Below are 18,151 nucleotides of genomic sequence, written 5' to 3'. Positions count from 1 at the left end.
TCCTCTTTTCAGATGAAGGTAAATTTTGCATTTCATTTGGAGATCAAGGTCCAAGAGTCTGGAGGAAGTGTGGCGAGGCACAGAATCCAAGGAGTTTGAAGTCCAGTGTGAAGTTTCTGCAGTCTGTGATGATTTGGGGTGCCGTGTCCTTTGCTGGTGTTGGTCCACTGTGTTTTTATCAAGTCCAAAGTCAACGCAGCCGTCTACTAGTAGATTTTGGAGTACTTCATGCCTCTGTCTGCTGACGAGCGTTATGGAGATGCCAATTTCCTTTTCCAGCAGGACTTGGCATCTGCCCACAGTGCCAAAACGATTATCAAATGGTTTGCTAGCCATGATGTTACTGTGCTTGATTGGCCAGCCAACTCACCTGACCTGAACCCCAGAGAGAACTTATGGGGTATTGTCAAGAGGAAGATGAAATTCACAACCCAAGCATTTAGACAAGCGAAGGCTGCTACCAGAGCAATCTGGGCTTCAGTAACACCTCGGCAGTGCCACAGGCTGATCGCCTCCATGCCATGCTGCATTGATGCAGTAATTTGTGGTAGAAGAGCCCCAACCAAGTATTGAGCATATAAATGAACACGCTTTTCAGAAGTTGGATGTTTTTACAATATAGAAATCTCTCTTGATTTGATTTTAGGAAATATTCTAATAATTTGGGATGGCGGATTTCTGACTTTCATGAACTATAAGCTATCCATAAATTGAAACAAAAAAGGCTTGAAATAGTTCACTTTACATGGAATTGAGTATATGAAAGTTTTTAACCTTCAATTAAATTATGAAATTTCATGATTTAATTTTTTGAGGTGTGAGTAATTTTTCAGTGTCTTTTACCTAGTAAAGTGCATGTAGTGTGGGTTTTTTTGTTTTTGTTTTAAATATGCATCTTTCACCTGGAAATGTGGGCATATAATAAACCTTAGTGCCATTCCACCATTGGATGTATTCTTTGACATAAAATACAATATATTTTATGACAACATGACTAGACAGAGAAATCTTTTAGCTTCAAAATGATGTATCAAGCAACATTTTTTGACAACGACAAGTATATTAATTTTGTGACCAAAGTCACCTACTCTTTTAATTTCCGCGCGGTAGTGAAACGTGATGTCATCGGCAGGTTCCCCTTCTTGTGTACCACGTGTTGGTCTATTTTTAGACCAGGAAACCCCCAAAGTGAGAGAGTCATTTCTCCTCGTATATGGGGGCCAAAAAAATTGCGAAAAATTGAGTTAATCTTTCAGTTAGCTAGATTTATTGGTATTATTTTTATCGCGTTCTATCCGCCATTGCTGATATGTGCCACGTCACACGGTACACAAGAAGGGGAACCTGCCGATGACATCACGCACGGAAATTAAAAGGGTAGGTGACTTTGGTCGCAAAATTAATATACTTGTCGTTATCAAATTATGTTTGATATATCATTTTGAAGCTAAAAGATTTCTCTATTTAGTGATGCCATTTATACATCTTGTCAAAATATATTGTATTTTATGCCAAAGAATACATCCAATGGTGGAATGGCACTTTAAGGCGCAAAAGCTAAAATTCCCTCTGACCTGGGGGCGTTGTGGCTCAGGTGGATAAGGCGCCATACCATAAATCCGGGGACTCGGGTTCGATTCCGGCCCGAGGTCATTTCCCGATCCCTCCCCGTCTCTCTCTCCTGCTCATTTCCTGTCTCTACACTGTCCTATCCAATAATAAAGGTGAAAAAAGCCCAAAAAAATATTTAAAAAAATAAAAAAATTCCCTCTGACCAGGGAAGGTACAGATCCTCCCCCCCCCCCCCAAAAAAAAAAAACGTGTAACAGCTATGAAATGTACACTTAATCCTCTTCATCATGGGTTTTTTTTTTTTTTTTTGAATGAGTACTACTTATGTAAGATGTCTTGTGCACACTTCATCCTGCTGCCACTGTTGTCAGACATGCTTACTCATTCTTAGCCCATAAAAATCGGTGACCTTTTTTTTCCCCCTTCCTCTCTGTTTGGCTATGTAATCACTTTTGTTTCTCTCTCTCTCTCTCTCTCAGGATTGCACAGTCAACGAAATATCTGCGCATCAAAGATGAGGAGGAGGAAATTGAGCTAAATAGCATGATTGCAGGTAGGAAATGACATCTGGTGTTTGGCAACAGTCTGAACTTGGCAGACTTTGAGATTTTGTTACCTCCGAACACTTTATACTTCTGCTATTTATATCCCTCTCACCTGAATATACTGTCAGTATATCTAATCCATTCTGTGGTGTAGTGTATCCATCATGCCTTCCTGAGTAATACATTTGCAGATTTCCTTTTCTTCTTTTTTTAAACCTCCTTGGTGTAAAGAGAAACAGCTCCTGTTCATTTTTGTGCTATTTGCGATTCTTTTGATTTTTTTTTTTTTTTTTTTTTATTCTTTGACTACTGAAAAATTCAGTGCTTGCTTGTTCTACTTTAGAAAAACCAATGTCAAATACGATTTCAGAAGTGTTGATCTGGTGTAATGTAGGCCATCTGTCCTTGTTCGTTACTTATGAAGATGCTTTATCAGCAAAAATGACTGAACGAGCATCCTCCTTTCTTTCTGCTTTCTTTCACACTCATGATGGCTGACTCAGGATGAACACTGAGGCTATCAAAACTCAGGCTTTAGTGGGGTGGTGTAGTTAGAAATATGACTTTGTATTACAGCCGAGTGGCTCCATTACATTTAAAGATGCCATAGTGGGCCATAGAGACAGCAGTGAGGGTGAAGGAGAGAACTAGCTTGATTCACAGAATCCACACTACTAATTTTGTTTCAAAACGAGCAATTTGCAAAATGTTCAGTGAAAAATGTCAAGCTGAGGAACTACATCTTGCTACAGTACAAGGACCCTGATGAATACTTGTGTTTTACTGCTTCAGATGGTTTTAAATGCAGAGGTTAAATTTCACTGTGTGCTTGAGCGTACGTGTGACAAAGGTTTCTTCTTGGTTTGGCTGATATTTTTAAAAGCTCAAATTCAGCACAAGGAGCTCACTGATGGTCCACAGCACCAACTCTGCAGCAAACACAGGCTAGGTAAGAAGAAAGTGTCTGCAGACAATGCTAGGGGAATGAAACTGCTCTTACCCAATGTGGTGTTTTAAAGGAAAAGGCAACTTTTGTACAAAACCAGGTGTGTAATAGGAGAAAAACATGTACGTAATCAATTCCGTTAATTATTTCCATTATATATCGAACATGAAAAAATATTTTTAACTTTGAAATCATGAATTGACACAGAGGAGTCGAAGTTGGAGGAGGCAGCCATTTTGAGATTGTGGGCAACTATAAACCAATCAGAATCTTTCGTTAATGCGCCTCCCTCTGATCTGTGACGTCACTGAGCCCATGAAAACAGTGTTTACAAACAGATCACTGTGATTAGGAGTCCCGGCGGGTGGCTTGTATTCGATTCGTTTATATCCCGACCTTGTCAGCTGTCAGATTTATGTTCATGGACCCGGTAAGCTGGTAAATAATAATTATTTATTTTTTTCTTTACCAAATTCTAACAGGGGGGCGGCACGGTGGTGTAGTGGTTAGCGCTGTCGCCTCACAGCAAGAAGGTCCTGGGTTCGATCCCCGGGGCCGGCAAGGGCCTTTCTGTGCGGAGTTTGCATGTTCTCCCCGTGTCTGCGTGGGTTTCCTCCGGGTGCTCCAGTTTCCCCCACAGTCCAAAGACATGCAGGTTAGGTTAACTGGTGACTCTAAATTGAGCGTAGGTGTGAATGTGAGTGTGAATGGTTGTCTGTGTCTATGTGTCAGCCCTGTGATGACCTGGCGACTTGTCCAGGGTGTACCCCGCCTTTCACCCGTAGTCAGCTGGGATGGGCTCCAGCTTGCCTGCAACCCTGTAGAAGGATAAAGCGGCTAGAGATAATGAGATGAGATGAAATTCTAACAGAAAACGAGAGCGCCCGAAAGGGAAAACCGAGCCGAGCCGCTTCACGCATGCACAGTAGGCTTGGTAGGACAAATCCAAATAGGAGTCATTCAGGATTCAGCCATGTTTTTGCTCCATGTTTTTACTCAACCAAAGTTATACAGTATTATGAGCTTTAAGTTGCATAAATAAAACCATTTGGTGAAACTTTGAAGAAGCGATTGTACTGGTTTTTTACCTTGTTACCATGAGGCACTGAAGAGTTCTTTTCAGTGGTGGGCCGCATGACGTCACGCAGTAGATCAATATGGCGGAACGCATCTTCGCTGAGCTCAGCGCAAGCCCATATTATTAAAAGTTAAGATACTGTTATGCGGTCTGTTCTTTCTCTATAAATTCCATGATCGATTACTTTATATATTTATCTATCTATCTATTTGTGGTGATTTTGTACAAAAGTTGCCTTTTCCTTTAACCATAACTGCTGTAGCTAGCTCATTTCCAAATCCACTCCACAGCCTCATAAAGAGCAAGTCTAGTCATTCGAAATGCATGACTACTCTGTAAATTAGGGAAACTTGAGCAAAGCTAAATATCATGGTCCATAATATCCACTAAAATGGTATTGATGCGTCCCTCGTATGGAGCTATTCATGCATTTCATATAGCCATGAAATCTGTTTGTACTGCAAGAACCGAACTGCATCATGTTCCTCATTTTATATTATGACGTGATTCTCTGCTGGTTGACTTCAAGCACTGGAACGCATTCTGCATCGTTTTGTCTGTTATGAGCTACTTAATTTTCTGCCCCTAGTCATAGTCTTGATGCATTTTCTGATGTTTTTCTTTCTTTGTAACAGACTCCTTAATGTAACAGGGGTTGAGGATATAATCCGCGGAAGTAGATCAGAAGAAATTGGTTTGAATTTCATTGTGTCCATTCACTGCACTTATGATGGCTGGCAGCTATATTGAGTTATATAATGTCTTGTTGTACAAAGAGGCGGTGATATCAGGCTTGAATATTTCATCGGAAAATAAAGGTGTGTGGCTGTGAGCCTGGATATGTATGTGCGCACTCATAATACCACAGAAATAGCATATTCTCACAGTGTCTCCTGAGAGCATGTGGGTCTGTGAGATATTCCCCTGCACGGAGCTTTCTCTTCTCAAGCAGTGTAGCACAGTGAGACACTAATTTTAGCTGTGTGTGTATGTATGTGTGGGAGAGGGAGGAAATAAGGATGGGGTCTTGTAGGGAATGATGAGACGAAGTGAAAGATCCCTGGACACAACGACAGAACGTATTACCACCATTGTCAAGCCTGCATAACCACGCACGCATACCGACAGAGCACACTCCTCACGTTCTCCCTCCTCCGTCAGTCCAGCAAATGGCGAGATTTTATTTTTAATGTTTGCTTTTGTTTATTCTAGGCATCGCTGTATGTAGACTATAAGTGCTGCAGAAAACGGCAATCTTTTTTTGTCCTGAGATCAAACGTGGTCACAGTAATAATAAAGGTCTATTAGAAACAACAGGCAAAAGTTCTGGTTTTTTTTTTTAAATATAAATATACATAAACCTTCGAAGGGGAAAAATGTTATTTCATAAGCAGTTCAGAGACCTTAATCAACCAGGATCCTGGTTTAATTAAAATGCTGCAGTGATTCTGCTTTGATGGGACATGATGATGCTGTACGCTTTATACTTGCAAATGTTGTGGTCTAATCAACAACTCTAATTTCATAAAGAACCCACACAGCAGAATTTAGAATATGCTGCAGTTTTGTCTCTTGCTTGTATGCTAATTTGCAAGTTTTGAAATGTGGCGTTAGTCCTACAGAATGCATACGTTACTGTACATATTTTATAACTGATGCATGTAACACTAATGGAGCCGTTCATTCTCGGCAAGAAAAACCTCATCCTTGCAAACAATTCAGTAGTGTCCATTTAAAGGAGCTATGTTGTAATGTTTAGTTAAATTCAAACTTTATCAACAGTATGCAAAGAGAAGTTTTGACCTTGTATCAAAGATGTCCGAGTGTGTTGCAGAGAATCTCCTGAAGTTATCGTGTTAACCAGCTAGCTCTGAGACAGGACGGCCTGTAGGTCTCGTACCACTTTGCACCTCAAGAGGTGATGGAGTGTCACTAGCATCCAGCATGAGAGGATGAAGTAGTGCTGTCCTGAGGGTGTTCGAACCTCGTCAGTCATGTTTATGGTACTGCTCCCAGTTAGACCATTTAAGGAGAGGTAGTCAATGAAGGGACCCGTAAATGCAATAATGGTGGAAACTCTTGGCAAGCAACCATTCTCATCCTCGCCACCACTGGCCGCAAAAAAGAAAATAATAGAAGCAAAACGAGTTAACATTGATGTTGCCTTCCACTGCTGGAGATGGCTGTTGGTGAGAAAAGGAATGAAATTTGCTGCTGAACTGACAGCTTCTTCTAGACTGGCAAGCAGAGGTGGAAAGAGTACTGAAAAAATTGTAATTGAGTAAAAGTATCTACTTTGCTTAAATCCTACTCAAGTAAAAGTACCCATCTGAAAATGTACTCGAGTAAAAGTAAAAAATGACTTCATTTGAGATGTAATTTGAGTAAAAGTTACTTTCAATTATTTGATGTAAAAAAGGATGAGTCATAAATCATATCCAGCACAAGTTGTTTTAATCAACCTTTAGCCGTATAAAGTGCATATCCAAACTCGCAGCTCATAACTGAGCTCAGTAACATGGTGCTATTACTTCTGTGTTCCACAAGCCAACATAAAGATGATAATTTATTAAGAGACCAATCGCAAAGTCCTGCATTCTTATTTCTGACTGTCCTCTAAAGCCGATTTTAAACGTGAGGTGATTAATTTCCCTTACCCTTGCTACTTCAGGTTTGAAACGTTAGTGATCTGGATGGAAAATAATTGGTATCAAGCCAGATTGTGCTTAACAGCGTAATGTGTTAACAATAAATATACCGTTTAGGTATAATAGGCAAAGCATATAGGCCTATAGCCTACTTACCACCACATGCTTTCGTAGATTCGATGTCAAGGTCTTGTACGCTGAAAGCTCGGTTCGGCGGGGCAGACGCATTTTACATTGCATGATTATGTTGCTGCCTTTTTTGCGTTTAAACGCGAATAGGTCATCAAGGTTTGGCCAAGGGTTTCTATGGCTTTTCTCTCCAGGATTTAATGCATCTTCTGGTGCTTCATCCTCCATCTCCATATCTGGCTCCGCACTAGCCATCTTGCTCCAACGCCTTCATCCAAATTGTGTGAAACAATGGAATTACCACGCGCAAACCAGCGCATTGCAATTTCCTTTCAGTTCCGGCAGATCCCCTGCATTATATTTTCCCCCTATCAATATTTACTCAGTAACGTGGATGGCTTCCAATGTAGCGAAGTAAAAGTACTTGGCTTAAAATGTCTCATTCTCATTATCTCTAGCCGCTTTATCCTTCTACAGGGTCGCAGGCAAGCTGGAGCCTATCCCAGCTGACTACGGGCGAAAGGCGGGGTACACCCTGGACAAGTCGCCAGGTCATCACAGGGCTGACACATAGACACAGACAACCATTCACACTCACATTCACACCTACGGTCAATTTAGAGTCACCAGTTAACCTAACCTGCATGTCTTTGGACTGTGGGGGAAACCGGAGCACCCGGAGGAAACCCACGCGGACACGGGGAGAACATGCAAACTCCACACAGAAAGGCCCTCGCCGGCCCCGGGGCTCGAACCCAGGACCTTCTTGCTGGGAGGCGACAGCGCTAACCACTACACCACCGTGCCGCCCGGCTTAAAATGTACTCGAGTAAAATTACCCATTTCAAAAACTACTTGGAAAATTACAAATTACTCAAAAACTACTCAATTACAGTAACGTGAGTAAATGTAATTCGTTACTTTCCACCCCTGCTGGCAAGTAAACAGCTGTTAATGCTAAGGTGGCTGTGTGTGTGTGTGGGGGGGGGGGGGGGTTGTTTTGTTTTTTTTGGCATAATAGCTTTTAGCTAATTGTAAAACATTACTGACAGTGTTAATTTGTTTGCCAGCCGACGCACTATTGATTTGACACTAAGGTAGAACTATTATGATTTAATAAAAGGTCATGTTGCTACTGTAGTTAGCAAAATTTATTTTAAACATTCACTGAAAAATGTACTGCTGGCTGCAACTTGCTGGTCACTAGAAGAAGGAAAAACGTGGTTCCACATCACACATTCAGTGTAAACAGTGAACTTTATCAGAGATGTTATAAGGGAGAAGACAAACCACTCAGTGATTCCTGACTAGAAATCTATGGAAAGTCGAACACCAAAAACAACCGTTGTATGCACATCTTGCACCTCTCCTCAATAAGCCAATCATCTGCTTTATAACGGTCAAACCAGGAAACCTGTTAAGGCAACTGTGGTGGTGTACTGACACGTGCACAGTTGAGGTTCATGACCGTTTCAGCTGTTGTGGTCAAAGTCCTTATAGCCAACGGCATCATATCACGGCGTTCTGGATTAAGCCGTAAATGAAGGTGGTGGTGTGAAATCTTGTCTGCATAGAAGTATAATCCGTTGAGGAGGCTTTTTAAATCTAGTCTTAGTCCCTGAACTTTTTAAGGGTGTGTTACAACACCCTACCCACCCAATTAGATTTGACTGGTTCTATGCATCCAGTTTATTGGTCCTGATGACCATTGAAAAGTGCGGTTATGGCTTGCTCCCTATTAAGTTAGATGGGGGCCTGGAATAATGGCCCGGAGGCAAGTGCCAAGTGGTGAGACTTATTGCTATAAGGACTTTGGTTATATTCACCCCAACTTTCTGGTGATGCACTGCCTCCAGTTTATTTGGAGGGTAGAGTACAAGTGCGACAGGTGGCCAATGCTACATATAGCACTTTTTTTTAAATTCTGTAGTTGGTTAAGGCTCGTTTATGCTCACTGTTAAAATTCATGTATGCACAAAGCCTCTCGTCTGTACTGTGTTCATTTCATCTGCGTTTATGCAGGTTTTAGAAAAGCTTATGGATATGGTCATGAGCAGCACTTGGTTGCCGTTGTTGGGCCCGTGAACGGGCCCTTAGTCTGCGACAGCTCAGTTGTCCTCCATCAACTAGAAGTCACTTTGATTACCACATTCGGTTGAGGCTTTTAAATGTACGTTCTATCGAGCAACACTAGTTATTTTGGTCCGCGCTCAGCCGCTGTGTTCGCTTGCCCAGACGAACTATGCCAAAGAGGGCCATGCACACTGGAATTCAATTCAAATGGAATAAATATCTGAAATCACTCTTGCATAAACAGTGAATGGGGCGGCACGGTGGTGTAGTGGTTAGCGCTGTCGCCTCACAGCAAGAAGGTCCGGGTTCGAGCCCCGTGGCCGGCGAGGGCCTTTCTGTGTGGAGTTTGCATGTTCTCCCCGTGTCCGCGTGGGTTTCCTCCGGGTGCTCCGGTTTCCCCCACAGTCCAAAGACATGCAGGTTAGGTTAACTGGTGACTCTAAATTGACCGTAGGTGTGAATGTGAGTGTGAATGGTTGTCTGTGTCAGCCCTGTGATGACCTGGCGACTTGTCCAGGGTGTACCCCGCCTTTCGCCCGTAGTCAGCTGGGATAGGCTCCAGCTTGCCTGCGACCCTGTAGAACAGGATAAAGCAGCTAGAGATAATGAGATGAGATAAACAGTGAAATGTTATTGTTTTTGAAAACTTGAATCTTGAAACATGAAATTCAATTGACTTGAAACGCAGGAAGCTTTTCGAATGACTCAGGAAGAAGAGAGATTGGATGTGTTTTCATTTTTGGTTCTTTCACAGCCCTTGAGGCCTACAGTTTACTTCTCTCCTTTTGCTTGGAGCTCATTGTTGGCAGGCTGTGGATGTGGAGCTTCTTGCTGAGTATGCAGAGATATTTTGAGACTCAGTGAGTCATGGAAGCTTTCAGTTGCTAAATCTTTAAGACGCTGTGACTGATCTTAAACAGTGGATTTTTATGGGGAAAAAAATTGTTGAGGTGGTGGGGTTTTCATTGCTGCTGTTGGTGATTATTCTAGAGTTGCTGGTACCATCCTGTGGAATATTTTCCTTTCTCTGTATACAGCCACCAAACTAGATTTTGATGATTGACGATTAGAGGCACTTTTATGTGGTTTGGGAGATAATGCTGTTTTATTAAACTGCAGTGAGCTCCTGAGGAGCGGGAAAACAGCAGCAACAAAACAAAAGCGCTCGTCTATAGCACTTCTACATCGTGTATGCCATATTTTTCTACCGGTACCATAATGCCCTAAAAATCAGTACAAGTTGGCATAATTATTATTTACACTTAAGATTACATTCTGTAGTTTTGCATTACGCTTTAACATTACATCAGTCATAATTCTTTCTCAGAGCTTAGTTTCTTGCTGTTCTGTCCTCTGTGAGGTGCAAGGGACTTCGTGAGCATATCTGTGGCTCCGTCATCTTGGAGGACAGACAAAAATAGACAATTGATCATGATGGAGAGAGCGAGGAAACAAAGTGCAAACTGCACAGTAATACTCCTCCTTGAGTTTGGCTTAGAGGTTGATGCTGATTTGCACTGATGTATTTTGTGTGTGTGTGGATTGACCTGAACAAGGCTGATTGATGGGATGAAGCCAGGAGGGCAGCACTGTGCTAGTCATTGGATTAGTTATTGGCTCTTAATCGGTGTGTGTGGTGTGTTGTTTATTTGATTGACAGATTAATAGCCATTGAACATTACAGCAGGATGCACTTGTACGAAAAAAGGCAGCAATATTGCCAGAAACACCCGAGCTGCTGGTATGGTGTGGATTTATTTGGTAAAATTCATACATGTATAAAAGCACCAAGGGTAACACAAAGTATAAAATACACTTATTTCCAATGTGGTCCTCTTGACAGTAGGAAACAAAATATAAGAGACAATAAATTGGCAAAATTGTATGAACAATGATCAGGTCATAAGCAAAAAAAAATGCTAACTGTAATTATCACGGCATACAACTAGATTACAGAAATGGCACCAAAATGATTTAAAAATTGTTACATGCACATCATAAAACTGGGTTTGGAATTTACTCCATAAAAACAGTTTCACCGGTTTCTTAAAATGATCACGTGTTTGACGAGATTGCAGTGATCGAGGTCGGCTATTCCACAAACAAATTCCTGTATACCTAAAATCCCCGAATGGTTTCCGTAAAGTGTGACGTCACTTACAATACACGGCCGTGTTCGACAAAATGGACCATAGCGCCAGCACCATTTCTTCACTGATTTCCTCAAGTATTTCAGACAATGACATGAATAACGATGATAAGCATTACTGTATCAATTGGCAGCTGTTAAGATCGTCTGCAAAGGTGCAAGAAAGCCAACAAGAAGAATTGATCTATGGAGCACTTGCATGTGACGTCACAGCCGATCCAGATTGTGACAGACGCCATCGTGTCGGTCAAACGCCATATTCCGCCTTCTACTTCTGGTTCTACTTCTGCTTTTACTTCTACCTTTTCTTCTGGAAAACCCCACTATATACAATTCTACTACAACGGCTGCGGCTACAAGCTCTCCCTACCTGTGCACGTTTTTTGTGTGTATTTTTGCGTGTTGTTCGTCTGTATCAGACTTCAATATCCACTACAACCGTATGGACTTACTGGACATTGGTTTCCAGCAGAAAATGACGGTTTGTCGCGATTTCCATCGCATGCACAACATTCCGGACGAGAAAAAAAAAAAAAAACATTACGGACGAGACACCGAGACCAGCAGGGTCTCCGTGGATTGTTATCGGAAGCAAAGCGAAGGAGGCGGCGTCGGGAGCAAAAGCGAGGCTGCAGGCAGAGCCGGCCTGTTGACTAAGCTCAGAAAACAGCCACTCAAACCTCCACTGCCAAGCCTCTACCTCTCCAACGCCAGATCCATGTAAACAAGACGGACAATTTGGAATTACCTTATTCTATTCTATAATCGGCTGGTCAGTGCTATACTCAAGTGACTTACCCATCCAATGAAGATTCTTGTTACAAGATGCCACATCTGAGTCGCTGACAAATCCTGAATTTCTGTAGAGATAACTGTCCAGAGATTTATAAGCACGCAGTGCTTCACCACTGAACAGCGAGGGAAAGTTGATGAGGTAATCATACACGTCCGGGTATTCCGCTGGCAGTTCAAAATCCGGTTGTGAAAACTCCGTCCGGAAAGCCATAAGGGTCACAAATCTGTAGATCGTTTATTTTAGACATATATCTAGTTATCTGTTCGTTAGAAAAATGAGCCGTGTAGTCCGTCGGTTGAAATTGATCCATTCTGTACACGAGTGCAGCAGTATTCAGCGGTGTTTTTGACCGACAAGATGGGGGTTGTGTACTTTCCGGTCACGTGACTGCAAGATCTCTATATGCAAGGATTATTGTAGCACAACTAACTTGTGCTTCCATGTCAGCACGGGTATGCCTGGAGACTCTCAGCCAGTAATGTAGTTAATTTATGCTTAAAAGACCACATTCTGTACATTTTAACAACTCTTTGTATATTTTTGTCCTCAAAACCATAACCCCCCCCCCCCCCCCCCCCCCCCCCCCCCCCATTTATTTATTTATTTATGTTTAATATCTGCTCCAATTTTGTCATTTTTCTTCTGGTCATTGTCCTGTCTTGATTTTAGCACAATGAAGTGACGATGGGGGGGGGCCTATTGTTTTAAATGAGCGGTTTCAAAAAGGATTGGATTAAAAAAAAAAAGTATCAAGGTGTGTGTGGGTGTGTCTTGAATAAATGGTCAGCAAAGTAAAGGCCAAAAAGTAAACAGCAGTCCTGTATTAGGGCTGGGCAATATAATATTGATGTTGGGATTGTCACTGTTGCTTCTATGAGGTGTTGGTTTTTTTTTTTTTAAATAGCAATTACAGACTTTATTTAAATGATATTACAGGAAAACGGCTGGGTCAATTTTCATGAAACTTTCAGGAGAGATGGGCATTGGTCTCAAATAGAACCAACATTGAGGGTCGTCCACAGTGCTTAATTTGTGAAGTGGGAGGTCCCAGAACGCAGGAGGTAGGCTCAAAAAAAAAAAAAAGGCGGGGGGTGGCTTACTATAACTTTACGCACACGCCTATTGTGTGTGTAAAAATAAATAAATTAAATAATATCAGACATTATGATCTTAGAAAATGCTTTAGTGACGAACAGTTACAGACAGTAATATGTTGTGATGTTATAAAATATTATTTTTTATTAGGCTATATATTAAATTATATATTAAATTTATCTTCTAAAATAACAGACTGTGCTCGTATCACAACCAGTTTATTTCACCATTGGAGATCAGATCACACAAGACATGAGTTAAATGACTCATTTTAAGGATTTAAGTAGGGTATTTAAAAGCAGTGTCAGCAGGACTTAGTGGCTCAGGTGGATAAGGCGCCATACCATAAATCCAGGGACCCGGTTCGATTCCGACCTGCGGTCATTTTCCGAGCCCTCCCTGTTTTTCTCCTGCTCATTTCCTGTCTCTACACTGTCCTATCCAATAAAGGTGGAAAAAGCCCAAAAAAGAGAATAATTTAAAAGCAGTGCCAGCAAACATAAGTGCAATCAATTCAAGTAATAGTTAAGAAATAAAGGGTTTACAAAACAAGTTGGAGAATTCATTTTAAAAATTTTAGTAAGCTTTCTTGTTTTTTTGCCATTTTTTTTCCACAGCGCAAGCTAACGGCTACAAAAAAACCCGGTGTTCTATTGAGCGGAAGTGTATACACACACACCCTCCCTCTTCCCCTTTCGCATAGATTTTGTGGATGTCCTAGGAGAGAAATCAACAACAGATATCAAAACCGAACACTAAACAAATTTTTATTTACTTATTTAATTTTTTTTTTTTTTTTTTACCCTTTGTGATGGTCACGGAGGTGATCTGATCCATTTAAATAGTTGCCGGAACACCGAATGAAATGAAGATAGCTGCCGGATCCGACAACGGAGGTTACGGATCTTGTTCCGGCTCAAATTAAGCCCTGGTCATCCGGTCCAAGTCACCAAAAAGGTCAAAATTCTTTTTGTTGTGGCTACTGCCTCATAGAGGCGCTAGCCACTGTTTATTGTGCTGCAGGAGTGTAACAATGCATGTGCATACACGTTCTGATTAAAATGGCCAGTGAGCGTATACAGTTCGGTTCACCATTCAAAATAAGTGGACTAGACTAAAGAAATCGCTTTCAGACATGTTTATGCTCATTATAGGGAAAGTGTGTTCCACTGAGCTGGGGGCATTTCCAGGAAATAACAGCTTCGGTCTTGGTGACAGCGTGTGTATGTCAGCCTCGGTTCGGAGGTTTCAGTTTTGAAAACTGTAAGAGTAGAATAATATAAAGTACAGACACTTGATGTATTTTACTTCTGTGACTTTTAAGTTTGAAATGTCAGATGTCATATATGCGTGCTGTATTTACTGTATGGACATGGTATCAGAAAATTATTTTATTTATAAGCATAGCCACATGTACCCATAGGGTTATTTGTTTTCTCCAGCGATATCTTCCTTCATATTCATCACAAGTGCTACCGGGCGTGGGTTGTTTTGCCTGGCAACACTTGTTCAGGTTGTTTTTGCTTCTGTCCATTTGGGTGTCTATCTGAGATTCTCTTTAGAGTCGTATCAGAACAAGTGGTTATGTTTTTGAAGGATTTGTATTGAATGATCAGTGTAGCCAGTAGAAGAACCGGTGAAATTTTCCTCTGGATTAAAACTGGATAAACTGGTGAATTGATCCAAACATGGCACACGGTCAACTGTCTGAAACAGTTTTCATAAATGGCTTCCTTCCTGTTTTGAAGTAATCTATATGGACACCATAGTATGTATTTTAAGGGTATTTGAGCCTTACAAATCAGTAACAAGAAAGAAATGGACTTGGCATCAAAGGCATCACGTCAGTGACACTTAGGCATTATGTTGTACTTGTTGGTGTTTTAAATCATTTTTGAAGTCGGTTGTCGCAGCATTATTTTAAAATGCAACAGTTTTTCTGACAGTTTGTTCGCAAACTTGTGTATTGCGATACAGGAATGTTACGGTAAGTATCGTGGTATTTTTGAGATTTACACCCCCCCACCCCACCCCCAGTCCTGCAGATCAGCGAAATTCCCACACACCCACTCACTTCATTATTACATTGCATACTGACGGTGAATATAATGGTCCCAGTCTGCCAGGATGTAGGCAAAGAACATTTGGCACCCAAGCTAATAATATTCCAGTCTACCTTCCATAATGAAGGCAGACTTCATGATGAGTTACAAAGATATGGCATAATTTTAGGCACTGTAGTTTGTCACAGAACCAAACTTTTTGTAATGGATCATGGAAATGGAATAACAGTGTGTCAGATGTCATTCCAGTCGAGGATGGCTGCTGGAGGAAACTTGCTAATGTGTCCTCCACTGTGTGACACGGAAGTGCCATCACCACATTCTCACCCACTGTGTCATTCACCATCACCTGAAGCCCACATTCTGTTCTCTTCCACCCTCTTCCTCTCCTTCATCCTCTCTGCTGTCCTTTTCTATCCATTTTCACTTGTACACCCTGCCCCCTTCCCTGGCTGACTCACTTTTTCTTTTTCCACCATTTTGTGCATCTTTTTCCTAATGTTCTCTGGCTGTATTGTATGCACATTGTTTAGACTTTTGCGCTGTTTTTCTCCCATCCATATTGGTATAGAGGAGTGGGTGTGGGGTTTTTTTTTTCCGTTTTTTTCCCCCCCTTCCAGTATCTTTCCCAAACACTGCTGGCCTGTCCTCAACCATAAAACCACTCTGACAACCCAAGAGATTTTGCTTCCACTCTTCTCCTGTTGTGCACCCCTTGTGTATGCGATTTCCCACAGTACAAAAACGTGTCATTTTCTCCTCACATTTCATGTGATCATGGTGGAACTGTGCCACATTTACTGTCCTTGGGGGCAGAGGTAGAGGCGCACAAATTCAGAGCCCCATCTGTTGCTATAGCAGCGGCTTCCATGCCAACTGGTAGTGGACAGAGGGTATAGCCATTCTGAGCGCGGCCTTTCTACCCAGGGGTCAGCACAGCTCACTGAACACCATAGCCACCCACTGGGCCTCCACAATGAAGCCATGCCAGTCTCAACTTCACGTGTATGAATTCAGTCAGTACCCTGTTTGGTTAGTTTAAATTTAAATGTGCCAGGATTAAGTTTATCTTAATCCAGATTTTATTTCCTTCCCCTTGCTCAGACGTGTTTGCTGAATAGCTTTTAACGTTTGCTTTTTCTGCTGTGCATGTTGCATGTGGATTTGGCTCGTTTCTCTTGGCCAATATTATTGATGGGTGGAGAACACTGAAGACTCATGGAGCTTTTACTGGAGGTGGAGGTGCTGATATCTGCATCTTTATTGGTTTTAGTGCTGTAAATGTCTGTTCATATTTTAAACCGCTTTTAAGTAGAAAACTAGAAATGGTAGCACTATGTGGTTTAGCCATGACAGTTCTGCTATCAAATACATTACTTTAAGTGGTCTCAGTGAGTGGTGTGTTCAAGACTGTGTTTTTTTTAAGATCCTGCTCATGCAATCATTTTTGTTTGTACCGGCCCACAATCATTTCTGATTAATATATGGCTATAACTTCTAATATACAGTATCTATCAAGTTTGGACACTCATTCATAGTAAAACTTTTTGACTGGTCGGTGGTGGCGACTGTCCATCGCCAGCAGTGATGACTGCCCCACCAGGATGCACAGAAATGCAGATGGGCTGCGAGGCCCACAGCGGTGGGACGAATGGCCCGGCCATGCCACCACGGAATGTCTCTGGCCTCATGAGCTCCCGTATACTATTCTCTCCTAACAAAGCGCCTTATGCAGTAAGGTGAGACACATGTGCCCCCATTGTGTTGTCTCTCTGGACCTCCAGACCTGATGCCAAGTGGTGCACAAAAGTGCCACAGACCTGACCGGTATGGAAGTTGCCCTGCAGTGACAATTGGCTTGCTGAGTGATGCTGTCCGTTGGCCATTTGAGTAGCTCTTCCATATGCCATCTGGTGGTGTGCCATTGGCCCTGTTGGATTCATCTGCCACATTGCACCAAAAAGTGCCCTGCTGCCAGTGCCTTATTGGCAATGTACTATTTAACCCATAACTAGAACCCAGGCAGGTGCTACCGCTCTGGGTCAGAGTGGACCTGGGAGTAATGGTGATGAAGGGGTAACTCCACTTTCCCCCAGTACGCAAGTCCTCCTGGACCTGAGACTCCCCACCGTTTGCAGTTTAGTCATACCAAGGACTAAACTGGTCCTGTATGAACAAACTAGTGTCCTAATTGAATCTACTTTGACCCTGACTTAAGACCCAAGTATACTAGTGCATCTCAAAAAATTAGAATACCATGAAAAAGTTCCTTTTTTTTCATAATTTAATTAAAAAAGGTAAACTTTCATATATTCTATATTCATTACATGTAAAGTGAAATATTTAAAGCCTTTTTTTGCTTTAATTTTGATGACTATGGCTTATAGCTCATGAAAATCAGAAATCCAGTATCTCAAATTATTAGAATATTCCCTAAGATCAATCAAAAAAAGGATTTACAATACAGAAATCTCCAACTTCTGAAAAGTATATTCATTCATACACTCAATACTTGGTTGGGGCTCCTTTACCATGAATTACTGTATCAATGCGGTGTGGCATGGAGGTGATCAGTCTGTGGCACTGCTGAGGTGTTATTGAAGCCCAGGTTGCTTTGATAGTGGCCTTCAGCGTATCTGTATTTTTGGGTCGGGTGTTTCTCATCTTCCTCTTGACAATACCCCATAGATTCTATCTGGGGTTCAGGTCAGGCACGTTGGCTGGCCAAACAAACACAGTAATATCATGGTCAGCAAACCATTTGGTAGTAGTTTTGGCACTGTGGGTAGGTGCTAAGTCCTGCTGGAAAAGGAAATCGGCATCTCCAAAAAGCTCGTCAGCAGATGGAAGTGCTCTAAAATCTCCTGGTAGATGGCTGTGTTGACATTGGACTTGATAAAATACAGTGGACCAACACCAGCAGATGACATGGCACCCCAAATCATCACAGACTGTGGAAACTTCACACTGGGCTTCAAACTCCTTGGATTCTGTGCCTCTCCACTCTTCCTCCAGACTCTAGAACCGTGATTTCCAAATTAAATGCAAAATGTACTT

At 41.8% G+C, this 18,151-nt stretch overlaps 1 protein-coding gene across 6 annotated transcripts in view; it reads left to right on the top strand.

Annotated features, from left to right (window-relative positions):
* The window catches only part of LOC132887063 (lethal(3)malignant brain tumor-like protein 4), a 156,608-nt gene that overhangs the window by 99,681 nt on the left and 38,776 nt on the right, over positions 1–18,151 (top strand). For all 6 annotated transcript variants that reach the window (XM_060922396.1, XM_060922397.1, XM_060922398.1 and 3 more), the window contains one exon: positions 2,052–2,125. In XM_060922396.1, coding sequence (XP_060778379.1) covers positions 2,052–2,125 — 74 coding nt within the window. The remainder of the gene's footprint in view (positions 1–2,051; positions 2,126–18,151) is intronic.

This window comes from Neoarius graeffei, chromosome 5 (assembly GCF_027579695.1).
Source record: "Neoarius graeffei isolate fNeoGra1 chromosome 5, fNeoGra1.pri, whole genome shotgun sequence".
In the NCBI taxonomy this organism is placed as follows: domain Eukaryota; kingdom Metazoa; phylum Chordata; class Actinopteri; order Siluriformes; family Ariidae; genus Neoarius; species Neoarius graeffei.
This window is presented reverse-complemented; position numbering and strand designations above follow the sequence as displayed.